Source organism: Phyllostomus hastatus, unplaced genomic scaffold, assembly GCF_019186645.2.
Source record: "Phyllostomus hastatus isolate PE091 unplaced genomic scaffold, TTU_PhHast_1.1 phas_contig_40, whole genome shotgun sequence".
NCBI lineage: Eukaryota > Metazoa > Chordata > Mammalia > Chiroptera > Phyllostomidae > Phyllostomus > Phyllostomus hastatus.
Genome location: NW_025333872.1, coordinates 78,805,582 through 78,829,499, shown reverse-complemented (window position 1 = coordinate 78,829,499; position 23,918 = coordinate 78,805,582). Strand labels below are relative to the sequence as shown.

General features: G+C 42.9%; 1 protein-coding gene across 2 annotated transcripts in view; it reads left to right on the top strand.

Moving 5' to 3' along the window:
* IL20RA (interleukin 20 receptor subunit alpha) overlaps window positions 1-22,984 on the top strand; it is a 30,525-nt gene extending 7,541 nt beyond the window's left edge. Inside the window, exons 2-7 of one of the 2 annotated variants that reach the window (XM_045843427.1) lie at window positions 9,781-9,916; window positions 15,265-15,443; window positions 16,593-16,768; window positions 17,339-17,483; window positions 20,092-20,231; window positions 22,114-22,984. In XM_045843427.1, coding sequence (XP_045699383.1) covers window positions 9,781-9,916; window positions 15,265-15,443; window positions 16,593-16,768; window positions 17,339-17,483; window positions 20,092-20,231; window positions 22,114-22,887 — 1,550 coding nt within the window. In that variant the 3' untranslated portion in view covers window positions 22,888-22,984. Of the gene's footprint in view, window positions 1-9,780; window positions 9,917-15,264; window positions 15,444-16,592; window positions 16,769-17,338; window positions 17,484-20,091; window positions 20,232-22,113 lie in introns of those variants that run through there. The other variant, XM_045843428.1, reaches the window with a different exon arrangement.
* Window positions 22,985-23,918: the final 934 nt, after the last annotated feature.

Here is a 23,918-nt window from a genome sequence, read left to right as displayed (position 1 = left end):
GTATGTGTGTACCCACACCTGTCACATCGCACTCACTCTGCCTGTGGAAAAGATATGCATGGAAAAGAAATGATGTGTCCACATAAATGCCTTACTGTGAACAAATACTTCAAAACCTTTTAGAAAACATAAATTTAATTAATAGTCACAGATAGGCTGCTCTTCATCCTCATTGTGTGAAATGATTATAGTTCAATATAAATTCATGCCTTTTCATTTAAAATATTAGCAAGAAAATAAAGCTAAGTCCTGCTTTAATAATATTCTACCCATAAATTACCAGGTAGTTAATATTCTTTTTTTACATGTACATTTTTTTCTTATAAAACTGCATATCAGCAAACAAAAACCTAACAAAAAAAATAGCAAAATACCAGGGAAAGGACAATATTTTTGAAGGCGGTATCACCAAGTAGGTAGGAGTAAGGAGCTTCATAGCTGCAGGCAGACTGATTCAAGGTCACTGTCAGCCTCAACAAGTCACCGTGTGGTCTGCGGCTCCTCTCTTCTCAGTACTGAATCAAACCACAAATAATTATCAAAGACCACAATGTTAAACTGTGGTTTTCTAAGGTAGACCTGCTGTCCTATGTGCTATTTTCCACTTTCTGAGTCAACACAGTCCTTGGAGTCTCTGTGGGCTTGAATGTGCATGAGCAAAGGATATGTCTTAATTGATTGATTCTTGTAGTTGTTCCTGTGTAAGTTCCACTGTTGTCAGTATCTTTGACTCTTCTTCATGGGTGGCCTGTCCATTGTTACATTGCTTTTATCCTAACAAGTGGTTTGGGGGGTGTTTTTTTTACATCTTTGTGGCAAGAAAGTACTTCAAGAGTTGATCTTCAGCAAGGCCTAGATGGAAGCCCTCTTCATTTTATTGCATTTAGTTGTACAACTTTATCAAGGCATAATTCAGCCCTGAAGAGGTCTGAGGCTAGTCCTGGTCACCCTCAAAACATCAGAGCATCTAGTTGCCACTGCAGAGTTAACCTATTGGAAAATATTTCACCTTTGACAGTGTTTTGACTGTGCTCTTCCATCTTCATCTTGTCGCCTGGAAAGTCTGAGTTCACACTGTCAGCCTCATTTGCCTCAAAGCCCCAGTCAACAGTGTGCGCAAGTCAGTGCTGTTAATTACTTCCAAGTCTCAACTGGATAATTTCTTCCAAATTCTTACTAAGGAATCATTTTTAGACTCTTACTTTTTCTATTCATTTTTGCTCACACTTTTATCTTATGGATTATTTCTTTAAAAATTTCAAGTGGTGGTGATATTAATGAAAGAATCACATTACCCCTGTGAGGGTAAAAAGAAGTGCTAGTTGTGAAAATGATTTGAAAAATAAACTGGATGATGTATGTTGATATTTAATAAATACCTACTGATTGAACTTGGAGTTCCCAACAGCTATTCTTTGCAATACCTTAGTGGTTCCAGGTGGTTTGTCTTTGACTCTGTCCTTTCTTTCATCGTTTTCCTTCTAAAGCAAGTTAGCAAGTAGTAGAGACTCCAACCTACATATGAATTTACTTTTCCACAGTTACTATGATATGTATTACTACTAATCAAGACACTTGAGAAATAGCCAGATGTGGAGAAAATCAAGTCCCTGACCTCAAAAAGCTAATTTCCAAAAGGGAAGGGAAAGGAAAGGAAGACATTCACACAAGAGATGACATAAGATATTAGGACTGGTTTTCTAACAATGGGTCTGGCATATAAAAATCAATAATGGCATCTTGAAAACAGGTATTTTAGGAAGCTATACACAAAAATCTCACAGCAATGTATTTCTTAAACTCCTGTTCACAGAATTCCAGGTAGGTCCTGGCACACCTTGGCCAGAAAAAAAACCATTAAGTGGTAAATCTTCACCTTTGATATGTGGATTTAATCTCAAAAGTATTCAAAGGCACTTCCAACAAACTTGGGTAATCCAGCCAGGAAATTCTATGTTGTGTAGAAACAGAGGTGTGACTATAAAATAATGAGATGGAAGTTTTTGCATTGTTAGCTGCCTCTGGAGGTAATTGCAGCTGAAAGGAAGCATGCCTCAGATGCCAGGAGCTGAGCAGTAGCCGGGGATCATCATAAACACGCCCAAGCGAAGTGGGAGATGCAGACTCTTTGCTGGGTAAACTCCAGTACATTTACTTTAAAACCCTACTTGCTATCAAGCACCAACAACAGTATTCAAAAACATGGTTAAAAGCACATAGATTTATTTACTAAGGCGTGGCTGTAAGGAAAGCACATCACTTTTGCTGTATGACGTTTGCCTCACTCATTTATATAAAACATTCATATACCTGAGCACATTGGCATATATTGGTGGGTGGTGTCCCACATTCAGGAAGTGTCTGTGAGAGCAGGGCCTCCTGCGCATTTCTGCCCTCTGCTGCCCTGCCCCGGTGCCTGTCAGCTTCTGTTTCCAGCCTGGAGCTGGCACCCAGAAGCTCTGTGTTGAATGAATGCTGTGGCCGTGCACAGTTCCAGCAGGTGAAGCGTCAGTAAAGAGGAAATACTGGGGCAGTCCCCATCGAATTTCTTCCGTCTCTCCTTAGAAGCAGTCATCTGTAACTTGCAAACTTTATAATGACCTTACAGTCCCTTCTTCCCACAACACTGTTCCTTAGAGCATTTCCTAAAGGCAGTAGGTGAGTTATCTTAGCAGACAGAGCCCTGTGTGGTCAGACCACGTGGGTTCAGGCACCTGACAAAGGGCTGAGTCACCACAGGCGAGTCATTCAGCCTCTCTGGGCCTGTGTCTCTGTTCAGCGCTAAAATGAGAATGGCAATTATGGAGGACAGTACTGAGCTAATAATTCTTGAGCTCTTTCTTGATGCCAGGCACTATGTCAAGGATCCTATCCATGAGCCTGTGGAGCGGATAGTACTATTGTCTCATTTTACAAATGATTAAATTGAGGCACAGAGGTTAAATAAAATACTTACAGACACACAGCTGGTAAGTGGTAAGCAAGGAGGAGGCCCCAGTGTCACCCTAGAATCCTTGTCGTTAGAACGTCTCTCTGTCGTACTCATATACACAGTTGTTAAAACAATGAGATAGGGCAGATGGCAGGGCCCTGTATAATTGTATAAGGTGTGTATTGGTATGCAGATGGACATAAGTATTATAGAGAAACTGAGGCAGCTTACATGCACAGCAGTGAGTGGGCAGAGAAATACTGGGGATGGTGGCTGTGGGAAGATAATTCAGTTTTCCGTCCACAGAACACAGCTGTGTGTCTTTTCTCAGGTAAACAGTTTCTGAGTCACATTTTAAGTGCTGCTTAGATGGCTTACATTTTAAGGGCTCTTGCTATATAATTTGGAGGTGAGGAGAAGAGAGGAGTTAATATTTTTCAAGACAAATAGTTTATAATTTGAGGCAAAAAATATACAGTTTTCCTTTCACCATGATGAAGTTAGAACAACACTTACAATAACCTGACTCAAGGCAGCCATCCTGTTGGCTCTGCTTTGTGGTGGTTAGGATGAGTTATTTGAAAGTTTTCAAAGCTTCTTGAAATTGGTTAATCACCCTCCTGTACTTTTTGTACCTTAACTCTTTTTAACTTCATTCCCCACAATAGAAAAGTCAGAAAATGATTTCTTTTCTCTTTTCCTTTCCTTTCCTTTCCTTTCTTTCTTTTCCTTTTCCTTTCTTTCTTTCTTCCTTTCCTTTCCTTTCCTTTCTTTCCTTCCTTCCTTCTTTCCTTCCTTCCTTTCTTCCTTCCTTCCTTCTTTCTTTCTTTCTTTCTTTCTTTCTTTCTTTCTTTCTTTCTTTCTTTCGCAGGGGGTGGGGTGAGGTAGGGTCTTACACCATATTAAGGTATGTAGCCACCACTTGCCATGGGCTACTACTTCTTCATTAAAAGCCATCTGTCTCACTGAGCCCCTGAGTATAGTGTAAGTGTACCAAGGTGATTTCAAGTTCAGGCTGTCTGTCCTCATTCAGATGCCTATGGGTCATACCCTGATCCCATGGTTTATGTAAGCCCCACCAGTCCCTGATTATTTCAGGTCAAAAGCATTTCTATTTGCCAGGCACTGGAGATGGAAAGGCTCTATAAGACACGGTCCCCAGTGACAACAGCTCACAGGCTCGTGGTTCCTTCACTCTGCTCCAGCGCCAGCAAGACACAGTGGGCTGGCGGGCTGGAGGCTTTCTCAGGACGAGGCTGGGCTGGACTTCCTCAATTCCAAGGCTTCTCTAGTCAGTCATGAGCTTGAGATGCTTGAGTAGCCCCAAAGCAGAAGTCTTTTAAGTCTGGTGGTTTTCTCACCAGTGGAGAAACGTACTGTTTTTCACGGAAAAGTTGGAATGTCTCAGCCCCAAAGCAGAGAGGTTTGGGTAACCACAAGACCACTTAATTACCCTGGCTTGTTGTGATTCCACTCTGAGAACCTCACCACTTTTTACTGGTGTTCATCAGACACTAATTTATTCAAAGCATTTAGGCTTCTCCCACAGTATAATGAAATGCAAGTACGTACACTTTCCCGGCAGTCATATAATTAAAACTGCAACATACTTAGATGATGGCCTTAATACTAATTTTGAGGCAAGCAGGAAAACACCACATATCATTTCACTATACCTAGAGACCTGTCTACAAGGTACCTCTTGGAAACCTTGTAACAGCCATATTTTACAAAGCTCTACTAAAGAAGTTGTCATAGACTTGCCCATTGCAAATGCCATTTATCTGTTGTCTTCCTACTAGAAGGACCCATGAGTAGACGTAGGACGTTTTTCCTATGGTGCTGTGACAAAGGTGAACACAGGCTAGAGGGCTTGTCCAAAGGCCAAGCAGTAACAAAAGGAAAACAAGCACTAAAGGGGCACTAATCTAAATGATGTGGCTTACAAGATACAGCTGACCAGTCACTACTTGGAAGTTCGTTAAGTGGACACCTCCTTGTGGGCCCCTCAGAACTTCGTTATGGCATAGGCCATCTTAAGCACCCACCATTCAACGGGGCACCCCAAGTGTTCAAAGCCCAGACTATAGGCAGAAAAGCTGAAAGGGAATCCAGAGGGGTTCTGCCCCTTCATGAGATCTTAGGAGTTCATTTTTTCTCTTCAAAGACTAGACTGTTGCCCAGAAACTGTTGTCAGTCTTCTCGTTGGGTCTGTAATTTTCTGTATAAAGATAAAATTGAGCTATTACAAAGAACGCTTTTTCAAGATTGTCAATGCCCACTTCCTTTGGTGGAGACCATGCACACCCTACAGAACATCACAGCATCAGTGTACATTAGTTGCTAACACAGTACAGGCTAGTAGTCATTAAATGGACGCACACATGGAGGAACAAGGGCTCTTTGGTTCCAAAAAATACCTGGGGGGGAGGGCACCAAAACTGTAAAGGCACACAAGAGCAGAGTAAGGTAGGGTGTTGTGGGGAATTTGGTGTGGCTGGTGAACATTGTATGTTTGGCAGAATCGCAAAGGAGAGGGCAGACCAGACCATGAAGAATCTCGTGTTTCGAACCAAAGTCAGTCGTAGTGGTGCAGCGCGCTCAGAAATAACTGTGCGCATCGGTCCAACAGTTTTGTGATTGGGGCTGTGAGATCAGTGGACGGTGAGAGAATCAGAGCTGTACTTTCAGGCCCCGAGTCTATGTGGAAAAAAGTGCTTTCGTTGCCCAGGGACTTGACTCCTGACGTCAGTGTGGGTGTGATGTATTCACTCTGGTGTTAAATGATCAGTGCAGGCAGGTTAGAAAAATGCCTTCCGTCAACTGGAACATGTATCCACTCTTTCTCTCTCTTTTCCCAACTTGGGACAATGCCATGCCAAAACCTGCAAAGATTTCAAAACCATAAGAAATACTAGTTACCAATTCTTTGTTTCTTAAATGTGCCATTCCTCCCCTTTAAAAAAAAAAGTACTAATTCTTTTTTTATCACTCCTTTGCATCATCAAAACAGATAAAAGGGCAAGTATTCCTTGATAAATCCTGGTCTGTTCATTTAGTTCCAACAGAATGCCTCTCACTTGTGAGACCCTTGCATCCCAGCTTCATCAGGACGTCCTGTTGTTTCTGCTTTGAAAATAGAGCTCCCAGCTGCCCACCCATCTTCATATCCACCGCCAGCCTCTGGGCGCAAGCTCAGCCTCCCTCACTGGGGCAGCTGTAATTATGGGTTACTGGTTTCTCCAGTTCTGTTCTTGCCCTTACCCGGTCTTCTCCCAGCGAAGGGTGAAGTCATCTGTTTGAAATACACGTAGGCTCATGGCATCTCCGGATAACAAGGCTTCACTACTTGCCCACCGAATTTCTGATATAATCCAGGTTCCTTTTCAGGGCTTACAAAGAAGGAGGTCTAACCCCTTTGTATTCTTCAGTTTTCTCTTAGCCACTCTCCTCCTTTTTCACGGTAGGTCTGCCTCCAGATGACACTTTGATTTATTCACAAGGGGATGATCCAGAACTGATAGCTCCTTCGCCTACGCAATCAAAAAGACGATGGCAGTCCAAACGAAGAATGTGCAGGACTAAAAAGCTGGGATGTTCTCTCCCCAGAAACAGTGTATAAAACAGCAACACGCACCTGAATTGCATTTCTGTTAAAGCTATTTACTACTATGACTCCTTGTCATGTATTTATAATGACCTTAACTAAGCATTTGTCTTAAAAAAAAAAGCTGTTGCTATGATTTTCATTTGCTACTCAAAGTCTAAGTTTTTAGTCTTCTCATTGGGTCTGTAATTTTCTTTATAAAAATAAAATTGACCTATTACAAAGAACACTTCTTTAAGATTATTAAAGCAGGAGTCATTTATAACGTTATTGGGAATGGAGGGGCCCTATTTTTTTCTTCCTGTTTAATTTGCTTTTTTTTTTTAGTGATTAATCTCTCTGAGTTTCTCTCATCTTTAAATCTTTATTGTATTAGCAGTCTGTTGCTGTGTAGCAAATTACCCCAAAGCTTAACAGCTGGATACAACCAACAATACCTCACAGAGTTTCTGAGGGTCAGGAGTCTGGTGATGGCTTAGGCAGGTGCTTCTGGCTCAGGGCCTCTCCTGAGAGTGTAGTCAGGTTGTATCGCTACAGGTTGAAAGGCTGGGGCTACTACAGTCATCTGCAGGACCCACTTCTAAGCTCACTGACATGCCTCTTGGGAGGAGGCATCCAACCAAGAGACGAAAGCAAGATAGAAGCCAACGTGTCTTTTATAACCTAATCTTGGAAATGGTGTACCATCACTTCAGTAATATGCTCTTGGCCACACAGACCAACCCAGATGCCATGGGGGAAGGCACTATACAGGCTGCAAATGTTGGATGGAAAGAATACCAGCGGGCCATCTTGGAGGCTGGCCGTCAAAATTGTGGTGACACATACAGTTTACCCAGAATGCGGAGAGGTACACACATTATTGTCACGTCATTAATTCCCTCTATTTAACCTATTATTACCGCGGTTTGGTAACATTTTGGTAATCAGCATAGCATTTCTAGAGGATTATTTAAACAATTACAAAACACTAAACAAAATGTTGAATCAATGAGCATTAATGATTGACAGTACATTGCAAAATGCAGTTCACTTCAGAAAAGCAAAATGGCTTTGTTTCCTTATGGCAGTGACCAAGAAAAATAAATTAAATTAAATGAGCAATCTGTTCTTTTTACTTTAACTTACTTCTTAAACCTTTTTGGGGTATGTTTTAGGCATTTTGTTCCATCAATTTTTTTACTTATATTAAAAGATGAGCAGAAACCAATGTTGCATAAGACAAAGACTTGTATAAATTAAACACTGAGAAAATATGCCTGGACTGTAATATCTAAGATAACTTATGTTTCAAATCTCCAAACCCAAGGTGCCACAAATCAGAATATTCTAATTCCTTATCTGATAGTCCTGGAATCACGTGTTGGTAATATCTTACATCTGTGATATTATAATGCACAGTCTGTTTTAATTATAGTTCCTACAAGATGCTAACCACTCCTCACATGTTAGTTCATCTACACATGCAGAACTGTATGTAGCATTTTAGATCTGGAAAGATCTTTGGAATTTTTTATATTGTAGCTTTTGAATGGTGGAGAAATACTATGGTCCATGGTTCTGCCTCCCCATGTTCTCTGTTTCATCCTGAAAAATATGATTAAAATTTCAAACTGCGTGATAGCATAGAGCAGTATGAAGTCATTGATCATGCACACTGTAAATAATCTCCAGGAAAAATGCCAGTAGCAGTCGATACAGTCTGGTTCCAGAGAATGGGAAGCACAGCAAAGAAATTGAAGGACGGTGGGCAGGCGGTGTCCTTCTGAGAGCCTCTCTACTCCTTTGTACACATACCCACACGGTGATCAGTGTTTAACTTTCTTCTTAAAAATAAAACTGAGCTATCAAAAAACGACCAAGGTTAAAAGCAGAAGTCATTACAAGTATAGCATCTGCGTGCACACACACACACACACACACACACACACACAACTGTCTGCATTTTGGTTGCTCTGCCACATGTGAAGGAGATTATTTAGGCTTAGCCTTAGGGTCATATAAAAAGTTTAATTCTGAGGTAAAAAAAAATGTCTGCCTTTTTATTTGGCTTGGGAAATTAGAATACGTTGCACAGCGCTACTCTCAGGCAAGGGTTACCAGAAGCATAAAGCTAATTCCTTTCTCCGATGAGTCCCAGCTACAGTGCACAGGAATTATGGGACTTGAGCCAACTTGGACCGGCCTCCTGTGACTTAGCTGTGTTTTATTTCCTGATCTGATTTTCGGTATCAAAATTTGATATTTTCCAAGTTCATGGATTAGAACATACAGATGTGTGAGGGGATAAGTTTTTCATAAGGTCCAGTTACTACCGAGTGCTCTGTGATCTCTCCCATAGTTTAATGCTTTGATTCTTACATGTTACCACTGGATTTCTTTACTTACTTTAGTTCAAGGGTCATCCTTGTTTTCTCTCATAAGAAACTATCTTTCACTCTCCTTTGTCCTTTTATAATTTTCTGGCAGTTTCTCAATTTTTTATCATTTCTGTACAGAGTATTTTTACAAATTCATCCTCTAGACACAGTTTTTCTTAGATCACAGTCTGAAGTTACCAGCATTTGATTAAATAATTGTCTTCTTTTGCTCATTTCTTTCCTAATTATTACTTTATACATACTTTTTAGTAAAGCTAACCCCAGCTCCAATCTCCAAAACTCTACTCTTCCGGGGCATCTGTTCTAAATCCCATTTCTGTATCTAATAAGGGAATTATTTAGTTACCTGCTGGTGCACAACAAACTACCCCAAAATAGTGGTTTTAAAACCACCACTTTATTATCTCCCACAGTTCTGAGGGTTAATGGGGGCACAGCGGGATGGACTGCTGGTCTCCCCGGGAGCCCCTCGTGCACTCTCCGTCTGTGGCAGGGGCTGGGATGCCCACAGTGCTCCTGCTGGCCCCTCGGGGGGAAGGCCGGGCTCAGCCGGGGCAACTGACCCTCTCCCTCGTCACATAGCCTCTCCACACGGTGTTCCCAGCAGGGTAGCACAGGCTTTACGTGGCAGCTCGGGGCTCCCAAAAGGCAAAAGTGGAAGCTGCCATGCCTTAGCCCCTCAGTCACCTCTGTCACATTCCATTGGTTGAAGTGAGTCACAGTGTCCACTCAGGCTCAGTTTGGGAGGAAATGCACAGTGCACCAATACTGGAAGGCGGTATCTGGAGACTAGCGACCCCAGGGGTTGTGTTTTCCTTTTCCTCCACCAAGCCCTTGATTTCTCTCTACTCCTTTTTCAGTTCCCTGTGTCCCAGGTGGTTTGCCTAAGCCTGCAAACCTCACCTTCTTATCCGTAAACATGAAGAATGTCCTGCAGTGGAGTCCCCCAGAGGGCCTACCAGCAGTGGACGTTACTTATACTGTGCAGTATTTCATGTAAGTAGGTCCTTCTCCTTTTGGCTAATTTGTAAGCACTAGACTCAGACTTCACATAATTGTGCAAAGATAAACCATCTTTTGTATTAAGTATTATATTTGAAAAGAAGAAAATTTTAGGTGTTTCATGTTAAATTTTCTAATTTTTAAAGATTTTATTTATTTATTTTTAGAGAGAGGGAAAGAGAAGGAGAGAGAGAGAGAGAAACATCCATGTGTGGTTGCCTCTCACATGCCCCCTACTGGGGACCGTGTCTGCAACCCAGACATGTGCCCTGACTGGGAATCGAACCTACGACCCTTTGGTTCCTAGGTCCACACTCAGTCCACTGAGCTACACCAGCCAGGGCTCTTGTTATGTTTTGTTAGGTTAAATTAGAAAAGAATTTTGTTGTTGTTTTTTGTGTGTGTGTTTTTAAAAAAGAGTTTTTTGGTGGCGACAGGAGCATTAGGGGCTAAGGCAAAAGGAAGTTATTTAAATGGGGAAAAGAATTTGGGCAAAAGATTATTATGTGGCTGAGCAAAGAAGGAAATCCACCATCTCTGAAACATCTAAACTTATAAGAATTATAGACATTTTTAAGTGAAACTGAACACAGAATTATGTGCAACTAGCTGTTCCTATTAGAGATAGTAATGAATGGACAGTTTCACTTTTCACTCTCCCTCAAAACTCAGTGCAAGTGAGAGAGAATGCAAATCAGAGAGACAAAGCCCATCTTCAGAGTGACCCAGGAAACAGCCACAATCCCTAAGCCACAACTAGGAGGTGCACAAGCCAAATACTGTGAGATCTGTAATAAAACAACCACAGAAGCTTGAAGTAAACCTATACCTTCTCAAACTCCAACAGTAGAAAATAATTTCACAAGTATAAATGTCACAGTACTAAGGAGCTTACCTAACAATCTAAGGATGTGGAGTCTAAGGATTTCCACCACCAGAAGGTGAGGAAATGTCCCCATGGAGTGCCAGATTGGTGCCACAAAGTGTCAGAGGAGGAGGAGCTAAAACAGAAATCAAGGTCAAGTGATACATCCTTTGTAGAAGCTCAGTAGCAGGCCAGGGAGAGACCCTAGTGAGACGGGGCAGGTGGGAGGGGGGCAGCCCAGGGAAGTGCCATCCGCCACATCAGCCTCCTGCTGTTGAAAAAGTGTTTCATAAACGTGTTTCTAATGATAAAGCTTACAGAGAAGAAGTAGCAATCTCTTCTCAAGAACAGATTCTTAAGACCACAGAAGGAACTCTTTTAAAAGCAAGTGGGCAGGACTTAGGAAAAAGATGGAAAATAAAAATGTTAAATAAGAGACTTTTAAAACTTATTATAGCTAACAGATAGGGATAGTTGACCAGGTAATAATGACTGCCTAGAATTGCACATCATAAGAGCATGTCGTGTCCAGCAAATTTAATAAAAACAACAGCAAGGCTTACCTTGGTGAAGTTACTGGCCTTTAAGAAAATGAAATGATTTCTGGACATCGTAGCAAAAGCAGGACTTAAGTCGGGTGGGAGGGGAGGCGGTTGTCGGCAGCACTCAGCAGAAACGGGGATGCGTCTTCTGAGAGAGAAGTGGGTGGGGCCTGAGACTCTTACGAGTTCAACAGAAGTATCATCAGGCATTTGGGGAACTCAGACATCCCTCCCCTCAGACCTTATTGGGAGTGGGGAGAACCACTAACTGAAAATAATAGCCACCTGACATTAAAAAAAAAGATGAACCTGAACAAAGCTTAGTAATGACAGGACGATGGTGTGAAGATCAGTAGCATGCATTGTAACAATCTAAATGAAAAACCAAGACTAAATTGTGATGGGAAATATGGTTATTGAAATTTCTTGTACATGTTTGATCCCAGACAATAATAGAACAAATCAGAAGGTGAAGAAAAACTATATGTACTGATTTTCATATCAGGAAACCATTAAATATGATCTAAAGTGAAAATACTTCATTTTCATATCTAAGCTCTTGATATTTTTCCAAAAACAATTTTCTTAATTTAAAAGATCTTTTAAGAACTAATATCTCTTATGGCGATGAAACATTTGAACTATAGCAGTTTCTTTAACTTCACTTTTTTATGTTAAAGTTTAAGTCGAGTTAAATTTAATACTTTTATTACAACCATTTGTGTGGCATAATCTGGTTTTTAGCTCTATATTCAGCTAATTATCCTTCTGGTTACATACATAAGCATAATGTGATGTCCAGAATCATGTATACCAAATATTCCAGGATAATGGGTTTCAGGGTGATTTATTTCTCTCTTGATTCTACTTTTCTGATGGTTTGATTTTTAAAAAAAGTATACCATATTAACAAAAAAGAATAAAGTCATTTTATCTTTGAAAAAAAATGCTGGCCACCAAAGGCAGTAGGAGACTTCAACTGCCATTCCTAAGGAGCTCGTTTGTCTAGACCCTCACCCTCATTTCTGAGGCGTCTCCCGGGAGCTGGGTGTAGGGCGGAAGACATCCCTGTGTAAAGGGGAATGGCTCAGGAGCGGGGCCTGGCCTCCTTTTCCATTAGGTGGAGCAAAGAGCTTGCTCTGTCCTTTGTCTGTCTCTGTGATTCAGGAAAGGGCTTTTAACAGTGGGCAGAGTCATCACTGCTCTCTGACAGCAGATAATTTAGGTTGCTCAACTTTTGAAACAGAATACTTAAAAACAAATCTATGGGTGGGCAGGAGTACAGGGCGGTATATTCCACGGGCAGGGCTCCAGGCTGAGCTCCAGCCAGCCAGTCCTAGGTTCACAGCCAGGCTACAGGCCTAGCTGGGTAACTTTGGGCAGGTTACACATTGTACTTTTGAGTAAAGTTTGTTTCCAAGTAAGAGGTGAAATTTGAACAAAAGTTTATATCTGCCAAAAGAATTTAATGTAAAAAAAAATGGAATATAGCACTGAAAACTCAAGCTTTGGCATCGGGGAAAAGTGCTTCAAGTCCCAGATATGTCTTTTACTAGTGACATGAACTTGAGAGGTTGGGTCCCTTAATCTCACCAGCCTCAGTTTCCTCATCTGTCAGATGGTATAAAAACAATGGCACCTGCCTCGTAGGGGTACCATGATAATTGAGGTAATGTGCAAATGCCACCTGGCACACAGTGAGCACCTGGTAGAGGTTTACCACCACTACCAGAAAGCAGTCCGAGACCACCAAGGGCCCCTTGTGACTTTTTACCTTGCACAAATGTCGTCACTGGAGTGTTTATTGAATGATTCACGTCTGTCAGCTTGTCAGGCTTACAAAGCATTTTGTCCGGAACCCGGTACACAGCATTTTCTTCTCCATCACCACCTGTCGTGGGAAGCTGCCCCGCCCTTGGCACAGTGAGGAAGTGTAAGGAGGGAGGGTCAAGTAGGCAACGGCAGTAGTTCTCAAAAGACATGTCAAGACCTGTTACTGGGCCATGAAATCAACTTGGAGGGACATAACTAACGTTATTTTTAGTGGAAAGGACTGGAGTAGTGTGGAGTGGATTGGAATGGAAAATAAGGGAATGCATGGCATGCAGCAAAGTTAGGTGCTGTCTTACAAAACCTTTGTTTTAGTATGTTAGATATATGTATGATTTTATGAGGCGGGTCACAGTGGAAAATGTCTTTCTTCATGTGGCTCACAGTCAAAGTTTAAAAGCCCCTAGGCAAAGGAGGTCACTTGGACAGAGCAGTTAGTCAGCAAGATCTGACTGGCATTTCTAATGAATTACGATAGGTATGAAACAGGAGCTATCTGCTTTCAGGACTCTGTTGCTGTATTCTGAAACGGGAAGATACCCTTAATCTTTGACAACACTTGACAAAATTTATCTTGCCTCCTTCTCAAGACGTGTGCTCCCCTTGCTTTTGTGATATTTGTTTTCTCTTCTTTCTCTTTAGCTGCTGTTTCTGTTTTTATAGGTTTCAAGTGTGCAATTCTACAGTATATCATCTGTATATTGTGTTGTGTTCACCACCCAAAGTCAAGTCTCCTTCCATCACCTTTAAGCCCCTTTTACCCCCTCTGTCCTCCCCCTACTCCCCTATCCCTCGGGTAAGCCCCACCTTGTTGTCTGTTTCTAAGTGTGCTTTGTATCCAACCTGTAAATCTTGATGCCCCTGAAATTTTACCCTAGGCTTTGCTTTGTCTCCATGGTAATTTCATTCATGCCTACGCCTTCAAAGAGCACTTTTTTGCCATTTATTTCAAAATCACTACCTCCCACTCACGACTCTCTCCTGAGCCCAGGGTCTGTGGACAGCGGCATTTGGGCATCTTTTACATACCTCAGGCCCCGCATGTCACCTGGATTCATGATCTCTCCTTCCCTCTACTGTCCACTCCCATTTCCCAAACCCACTCTTCTCCCGTCTCCCTTGCTTTGGTGAACGTTACCACCATTACACCCTTGTGTCCCAGACAGAAAGAGACGTTGTCCTGAACTCATCTCCTGCATGCGCTCAATCCCCAAGTCCTGTGGCCTGCTATTTCTTCATTTGTCCTATCATTAGCTCCGCGGCCACCATCCTTGTCTAAGCCCCCTGCACCTTGCACCTGGACCCTTACAGTGTCTTCCCAGCGCCTCTCCCCGCGACCCCCAGAGTTATCTTCTCAAACCTTAACACTCTGCCGGAGTCCTCTCAGCAGCCCTGCGTGCAGCCCTGCCTCTTTCCCCGGCTGATCTCCTGCCACTTTCTCTACCTCGGTCTCTCCCCCCTAAAAACACCCCTCCTCTGTGTTTACTCCGGATGTTGTGTTTTTAATGAAGGAAAGGAAAGGTCAATGTGAACAACCTAGCAAACATCACCATCATCATCATCATCACTGTAATTATTGAAAATGCAGCTTCGAGCATGTATTTCAACTTCGTGAATTTCCCCGAAGCCCTTGATGGCAAGTAGATTTTTAAGTTTTATGACAATGTCAAGGTAATTTTTCTTTGAAGAAAAAAAAAAGGATTACTAATGTTTCTTAAAACTACCCATTAAACTCACCTTAGTACTCATGGTGGACTAAACACTTACATAAATATAATTACTAAAAGAATTGATCACACAGTATGTAAAGTCTTTACTATAGCCCAAGAATAATAATAAAACTCAAGCTTGCAAACTGTACTACCCACATGGTAACTCACAGAAAAGAAAGGTGCTTCCAGAAACTCTGACTCATGTTCCTGACAGCTGATGAAAAAAAATTGCCAGCAGCAAAGCAGATTCTTTTTTTATCTCGGTGATAGGCATATCAGTTGTTCTGAAGAGAAGGTCTTAAGTTCCATTCAGTTTTATGTAATGACCGTGTTTTTCCTACTGAAAAGCATAGAGGGCGCCACATTATTAATTCACAGTTTGGTTCTCAGCAGATATGGGCAAAAGAAATGGCTGAATAAATCCGAATGCAGGAATATCAATAGGACATACTGTGATCTCTCTGCTGAAACTCGTGACTATGAACATCAGTACTATGCCAAAGTTAAGGCCATTCGGGGAACTAATTGTTCTAAATGGGCAGAAACTGGACGATTCTATCCTCTCTTAGAAAGTAAGTAACATACTCGTCTGTTAAATGCAAATCAATATCATGTTCATCTGATGTCGTAGTGTTAACAGTTTCAGTGTCACAAACAGCTCTGCCCAAGAAGCCAGCGCCCTGCTGGGCTCCGTTCTGCACTCTGTCTGTCCGGCAGCCGACGGAGTGCCCAGCCCAGGGAGCCCCTCCGGCTGGGTCCCGGAATCTCATCTTTAGAGTGAGCTCTGGCCACGTGGCCTCTAATATCTCTCCCAGATCCCAAGTGAACGGCTGGATGCCAATATTATCCAATTTCAATTTTATTTTATCATTTAGTGGAGACTGTGTAATTTGACTTACAATTAATAGATTTTTAAGAAGTCTTATAGGTGTAGAAACCATTGACTCTGCCCATAAAATTGATTAAAGATTATTCTGATCACCAAACTAAGCCTTTTCTTGTTGTAAACTCGGTGGTGTGATGGAGTAATTTCTAGGCGTAACTCAGAAGTAAGGCAACATCTTCCTGGTAACTGGTTTTTAATGACTCCATTCTTAATTTGTAGCTGACTCAGAGCTGCCATAATGAAATTTGCATGTTCTCCTTTGGGTCCTCATGCTGGCACCTTTGCCGTGGTGCCCTTCTAGATCTGAAGTCAGCAAACTGTGCCCTCAGCCAAGTACAGCACCTCTGCGCCCTCCGTGTTTCTCTACAGACCAAGACCTAAGAATGGGCTTTACACTTATGTAAATAATAGTTGCAGCAGACATCATATCTGGAGGCTTAGGATAATACTTCACTAACCCCCATTCTGATCACTCTAGTCACGTCTCCAAAGGTCTGTCGGTCACAATGCTTCAGTTATCCGTGTCCGGTTTTTGCCATGTGTCAAAGCATAATAATGTGATTTATCACCAGTGTTTCAAGTCACAGCAGTGTTATAGTTTCACTGTATTTACCGCCATCAGGTAGTTTACTCATGTGGCTGGGAACTAAGTGAATGCAACTCTTCGAAATGCTTGCTCCGAGATTCGGTGCAACGCAGGCCCACCTTAGAACAGCCGGCGGCATCTCCACGAGAGCGTGGGCTTTGGAGCTTTGATCCCTGCAGGGTTAGACCATAGCTTTATCCAAGGTGACTCCTACAGTCAAGCATAACTCCCTCTCTTCTCCCTTCTAAGCACAAATTGGCCCACCAGAGGTTGCTTTGACTCCTGATGAGAAATCCATTTCTGTCGTTCTGACTGCTCCAGAGAAGTGGAGAAAAAATCCACAAGAAAGTCCCATTTCCATGCAACAAATATACCCTAATCTGAAGTACAATGTGTCCATCTATAATACCAAGTCCAACAGAACGGTAAGCCCGAGGTGGGTCGGGGGCACATGGTCTGTGTCGCTGTTTGCAGTTAGTGCTGGAGCAAGCGGCTCTGATGCTTTCCGTCTCTGCATGTGGAAATGGGAAGGTGTGGTGTTCCAAAGAGATGGCATCCAAGCCACAATGGAAGCTACGTGGAAACTTAACTTTCTTCAGCTCTCCTCTACAGAAACTCTCTGTTAATGGGGTGTGTTGTTACAGTTGGAGAAGTTGTCCACCTTAATTGGATGGACAGCCTCCTCTTGCATTACATCTATCAGTCACTGTCCAAGAAAGAAACAAAATGTTAACAAGAACACAGGACAAAGTTGAATAAGAAACCACTTTTATGTTGTTATTATTATTAGTATCATTCCCAGGATTGTTCCAGTCCCTGACCATGCTCTGCTGAGCTAAAGGAAAAGGGTATTTGAAAGCTGTTGCTAAAAAGAAAGCTTGTAGTCATAGTAAAGGATTTCATGGTATCCTGGTCTTTTATATCCTGTAGAGTTATTGTCTGGGTGGTAGTGGAAGTCCTTGCCTGTAACTGCTGTTTGCAATCCCCTAACCTAGTGGTCTCAGTGCGTGACCAACCACACGCTGGTGCTCAACTGGCTGGAGCCGGACACTCTGTACTGCGTTCAGGTGGAGTCCTTTGTCCCCGGGCCTCCTCGCCTTGCTCCGCCTTCCAAGAAGCAGTGCATGAGTACTTTGAAAGGTAAGCTTTAAAAAACCCTCCGCTGGCTGAGAAAGGGAGTCTGTTAAAACTAGAAGAGAATATGGCAGTGTAGACAAAGTATTGGCAAACCCATTCCTATCAGAAACAGGTTGAGGCAAAGGCAGGAACAGCTACCGCCAGAAATGCATTAAGCATCCTGGGACACTGCCATTGAACTTGGCCGATGTGCGAGAGTGTTTTCACCCCCTCAGGGAACTCTCAGCACCAGTCCAGGCGCTTGCTGCCAGCAAGCCTCTACCTTGGGAAATAACAGTGAGGAATTTTTACACACATCTTTTTTCTTTTTTAAAATCATAATCACCCTGGGCAGTAGAAGTTCTGTGGTCTTCAAGAACACCAGATAACTTTATTGGTACAAGCAGAGCATTATCTTAAAAATGCTTGGAGACAGAGCCTGTTGCTCCCCCTCAGGAATGCGAATGACGGCTCCACGAGGTGTGCTCATGCGTCACTGACGGCTCATCGGGGTCGCCAGTCAGCAGTCGCTGCCTCGCTCCGACCAACCGTGGCTTCTCTCTCCTTTCTTTCATTTGTCTCCTTCTCACGTTTTCTGACCTCAGCTGCCAAGGAGTCTCCTTCCTGTTAGGAGCTTGGCATTTGTTTAATTATTCTTCCCCCAGGGTGAGGGGACCTTAGACTCAAAATGTGAAATTTTAAAATAAATCCTAAAGTTGACTTTCATTGAATGGCTCTTTGGCCACATTGCTCTCTTCCAAATGTGCTGGCCTGAGACAAATGTCACAGCCTTCCCCCCAAGCCCTGGTTCTGTCACCGGCTGTGGAACGGTGGTGGGTGGCCGGGCCCTGCTCTCCTCTTCCTCACGCCCTCCTCCCGCCCCCCTTGTTGCATGATGAAAATACCCCAGAGAATAAAAAGGGAATTTTGTGAGCACAAATGAAAAGAGAAAAGCTGTATTTTTTAATCTTTAATCTTATCATACCTTCCCTTTCAAATGAAGGGTTCTCTACCACATGTCAAATAAAATTAAAATGCTAAGCAAGCAAAAGCCAAAACAAAGGAGATGGAAGAAATCACTTTTGCGTTTTGGATAAAGTGCTCTGTTTACTAACAGCTTGGTCAGTGGCCAAATGGTGGGCCTGCATTCCAGTGGAAGTCATTTAAGCAGTTGGCTGTGCTAAGCAACTAGAGTGCAGATTAAATTAAATACTTCCCAGTAAGCAGGTGGAGCAACTTCCTAAGCAGCTTAGGAAAGGCAGCAAAACTACTAGGAGGCCCACTTCCGGCTCTGACCTTTTCCGGGCCATCCCAGCTGTTAAAACAACTCAGACACCTTTCCAAGACACTGCTGTGGCACCCTTCTTTTAAAAAAAATCAATATTATCTCTTTTGGGACTATTCTTTCAAAAATACTTCTGCTCTCCACAGTCTCCAAACCCCTAAAATACAAATTGAGTTCTTAGGCTTCTTGTAGTCAACATGAGTTAGCGTGCACCAAGTACCTCTGGCCATTGCTGTCCTGGCTCCTCTTGATTAGGGGCCCAGAGACCCGGGGTGGTGCCAGGAGGCCCGGACTGAGCTGTAGCCTGAAGTAGGAGCAGGTGACGCTCAGCCACCTGCACCATCTGCGTGGCGAAGATGGTGGTGGCACCTTTCTACATAGAATTCGATGGCAGGTGTGCTCCTCAGGAACTGCTCAGCACAGAAGAACCTGCAGTGGGCCCCACACCCAACAACCTGCTTTACTCAGGTTTACTTATTGAAATGCTAATCTCATCTTAAAAAGTGCCTTCACTGAAGTATCTAGAATGATGTTTGACCAAATATCTGGGTGCCATGGTTTACACAAATTAACACATGTAAAATTAACCATCAAACTTCCAAGTACCCCACAGGAGCTTGACAGATAAAAGCCACAACAATCCCTGTTCATCAGCTGTGTACCCCAATCAGTGGGGTCCAGGACCACTTTTCTTAAAACTGTTCACCAGGTCTTATTATTCCCTGATGGACTTTTACTCATCATGAACCCATACATAGTGCATCCAAACTGCTCTCAGTGCACAGCAGCTCAGCCACCTGCCCACACACACTCCCAGCTCCAGATACACCCAGGCTGTCTGGCCGGCCAGTGCAAGGATAGTCCTGTGGGTCACACAGGAGGCGGCACCTGTATTCCTGTCCTCTACTGAATATATGACAACGATGGAGTCGAGTGAGTGGCTCGGGAAAGTGGGGCTGCTTAGTAGGATCTTTGCAAGATGGCGTTGTCACTTGGTTTGGAGTGCTGTGAGTTGCCTGAATTTCAGGTACATTTACCTTCAAGTGTAAACACCACCTGGAATCTCACAGGCAGACATAACATGTTGGAATATACGCTGACCCGGGTTGTTAATGCAGCCTCACTGTAAAGATTTGAGACAGGCCAGATGAGTCCTTAAGACCAGCTACTGTCAGAGATAGGGAGTGTTCTGAGAGCCTTTATAACATCATTTATTAATGAGAAAACCGAATTCCTAAATGGAAGCAGTCTGTCTAAATGGAAGCAGTCTGTCTGCCCAAAGCCTCTTGACATGGCCCGTGTTTTCCCACCACACAGAGTTACATCTGCCTTCCCCCTTTTTTCCAGACCAGACATCAGCTTGGCAGGTTAAAGTCATCTTCTGGTATGTTTTGCCCATATCTGTTACCGTGTTTATCTTGTCTGTGATGGGCTTCTCCGTGTACAGATACATCCACGTTGGCAAAGAGAAACACCCGGCAAATTTGGTGAGTGCTTAGCATGGCAGGACTTGTTATAACAACACACCAGAACAGATACCATTCCTTTTAGGGGCAGAGGGAGTTTAAGGTTAAAAAGCTGATGAATTAAAAAATACTTAACTAGATTAACTCACTAGCATAACCAAAGACAAAGCTTTGACAAAGATTTTATATTTAATGACCAGATTAGACAAGGTCTTGGGATACGGCAGAAAGAAAGTCATGCCCTTCCAGAGGTTCAAGTGTAGTTGGGGGCAAGAATTTCAAAATTATATGTATGGCTAAGATGAAAGCAGGCACTGGGGATTCTTGGGGTACAGGCAGGCACCCTACATGGGAGATCAGGAGAAGTTTCATGCCTGGGCTTGGTTATGAAAGGTGAGTAAGAGTCAGGGACCCACTGCGGGCAGAAGAAACAACAGGGGTGGCTGTTTGGGAAACCATGGAGTATTGCTAAATCCTGAGGTTCCTAATGAGCCGTGAAAGATGAGATGAGAGTGGGTGGGAAGGCCAGGTAATGAGAGAATTGGGCTGTTGTTCTAAGGAACTGGGGCTTTTTTTTTTGTTGGCAAAGAAATCTCTGTAGGATTTTACATTGAGAGTGTCACAGTCAGTAATGTGTTTTACATGGATCCAAATGCGTAGTGAGTGGGTCTAGGACAGCATCAGGGGGAGTGAGACTAGAAGAAACAAATAAAGCAACTAGGAGGGAAGATGAGCGTCTTAAAGGAGCAGAGTAGGGTGGAGGGCTGGAGGCAAAGACCCGGAACGGAAGTGCACGTAAGAGGCAGATGGCCAGGACGCCATCACTTGCAGTGAGGAGAAGCAAGAAAGGAGAAGGAATAACCCTTCTGCTTCTGGACCATGCACTGAAGGGGTCTGAAAGGCTGAGCATAGTTGAACGATAAAAATGACTTCTTTGGGAATTATTAAAATGTATGTTCCCATGTACATGATACATATGTGTACTTTTTTATTATTTCCGTTTTAAAATGTTTATATAAATCTGCCTGCATTTAAGTGTTGGAGTTAGCTCTTTAATGGCATAGGGAAACCTCTCCTGGGAGGAAAATTCACAGAACTGACCACAAGTGACTTTCTGAAACCAAAAAATTTGTGAAAGCATGAAGCTGAAAGACCTGTTTCATAATGTTAAATGAAATCACATCATAGATTAGACAGCGAGGGTGTCACATAACTCATCATTGGCCATCGAAGCAGGCATCTCCCACATATCCCCACCAAGATTTTAATCCAAAACATATGTTTCTGACCTGATTTAGAGTTTCTCCAGCCGCCATAAACTGGCAAATGGATTTTCCTTTTTGGCTTCCTTATAGCATGACTGCACTGGCATATGGGTGGAAGTAAGAAGACCATCCCTACTCATTCTTATCTTCTTTTTTCCCATCTGGTTTTCATGCTCATCCACATGTTTTTGTCCAGGTAACCACAGCTCATTAACAAATACTATAATTAAACTATAATTAACAAAGCAATTTCAAAACCTCTACTTCAGTCAGTTCTCACCACTCCTGATGTGGCAGAAATTCTGATTTTGCAGAATTGAAACCAAGGCTGGAGAAATTAACGCCCCGAATTTCCTCAGCCAGTTAGAGGAGGGGACAGTCACACCGTCATCTTTGACCTGGAAAAATACCCACTCATGAGCCACTTCTCACTTCCGCGTGCACTTCCTGTGCCTCGGGTCTCTTGCCTCCAGGTGAATGAGGTGTTCTGTATGTTCCAAGCGTAACTTTCACTTCAAGGAGTTGGTAAGAATAGATTTTTCAAACCTTCTGATGACAGTGTGAGTTCTACTTAACGACTGTTTTTAATGTCTCCCTTAAAGTGAAAAAGTGAAAACCATTCTCTTCTCTCTTTATAGATTTTGATTTATGGAAATGAACTTGACAAAAGATTCTTTGTACCTGCTGAAAAAATTGTGATTAACTTTATCACCTTCAATATTTTGGAGGATTCTAAAATTTCTCATAAGGATACCAGTGTGATGGAAAAAAGCAATGATGTGTCAGACCTGAGTGAGCCCGGTCGAGAGGAACTGGAGGTGAAACACTTAGGGTACGCTTCCCATGTGGTGGACGGTTTCTGCGACGCGGAGCCAAGCTCCGGAGGGCCTCTCCTGACCCAGCAAGAGGCACTCGGCAGAACAATACCCACAGATAAAATGGTTGTTGAATATGAATATGATGTAAGAACTACTGACATTTCTGTGGGGCCTGGAGACCAAGAGCTCAGTTTGCTGGAGGAGGTGTTCCTACCGGGAAAAGTGTCTGAGCAACAGGCAGCCTTGACAGACTCGGGCCTACACATACTACTGTATTCATATGCCCCTCAGCTCAGGGACCTGGACCACCTGCCAGAGGAGCATGCGGACCCAGAAGAGGGGCCAGAAGAAGAGTCATTGACCACACTGGTTGACTGGGACCCTCAGACTGGCAGGCTGTTTATACCTTCATTATGTGACTTTGAACATGACTCAGAGGCCTGTGAGCATCCTGAGTACAAGGAGCTCCCAGATGAGAGCCTTTTGTCTAGACTTTATGAGGAGCAGGCTTCAGACAAGCCTCTGGAAGAAGATGAAACCTATCTGGTGCAATTTTTGGAGGAATGGGGATTGTATGTACAAATGGAAGACTAGCACCCAAACTCCCCTCCCTTAAGGCGTATGAGTGTGAACAATCACGTGACCAAGCAATAAAGTACCTGGGTAACAGTTTACCCATATTTTACCCATATTTCTCTGTATCAGGGAGAACTGCTTATTTCTTCTCTCTCTTCGCATAGCACTTATTTCAGTCTGCCTCGTGTGGGCGGTTGGTCCGTGCCTGGGGGCCTCTGACAGTGATGGCAGGCCCTGGGGTGCCGTGGCTGGCACACTGCTTTGTATCCAGTAAGTACTCCAAAATGTTTGCCAGATCGGATGCCCAGTGTATTCAGGTGGATGTACTGTGACCTCTTTGTGATTTTCTAATAAGCACACTTCCCGAGTTATTTTCTGGGCACTTAATTGTGTAAGTAACATTGCAAAAAATATTTCATGTCATAAGTACTACTTTTTTAGAATTTGGCTTATTGTTAGAAGAATGAGATATTTAAAACACGCAAATATCACTGAGTATGTGGTAAGTTGGTCATACTTAAGGACCCTAACCCACCATTGAATCAACAATACAAGTGCAAAGTGAACAAATCAAGCACAGATCTTGATATCACACACTTTGGGCTATTTTAAGCAGTCTTATTAATACTTTATAAGAAGTTCTGAAGTATAAACATAAACTGTAATTATTATTTTGTAGTCAGAAAATGTCCTCTCAGGAACTTAGGGACTTTTTAGTAGGGGACTAGCCTGAAAGAAAACATCACATTTTATAATGGAATATTGCACTTCTTTCTGAAAATGTTTTTCTTTAATTAACTTTATTGGGGTGACATTGGTTAACAAGGTTATACATAGGGGTCAAGTGTGCGTTTCTGTGATCCATGATGTGTACATTGCATTGTGTGCCCACCACCCAAAGTCAGATCATCTTCCATCACCATATATTCGGCCCTCTTTAGCCCTTCCCAGCCCCCACCCCTTCCCTCTGGTATCTACCACACTGTTGTCTGTGTCTGTGAGTTTCGGTTTTCTATCCCGCATGTGAGTAAAATCATACAGTTCTTAGC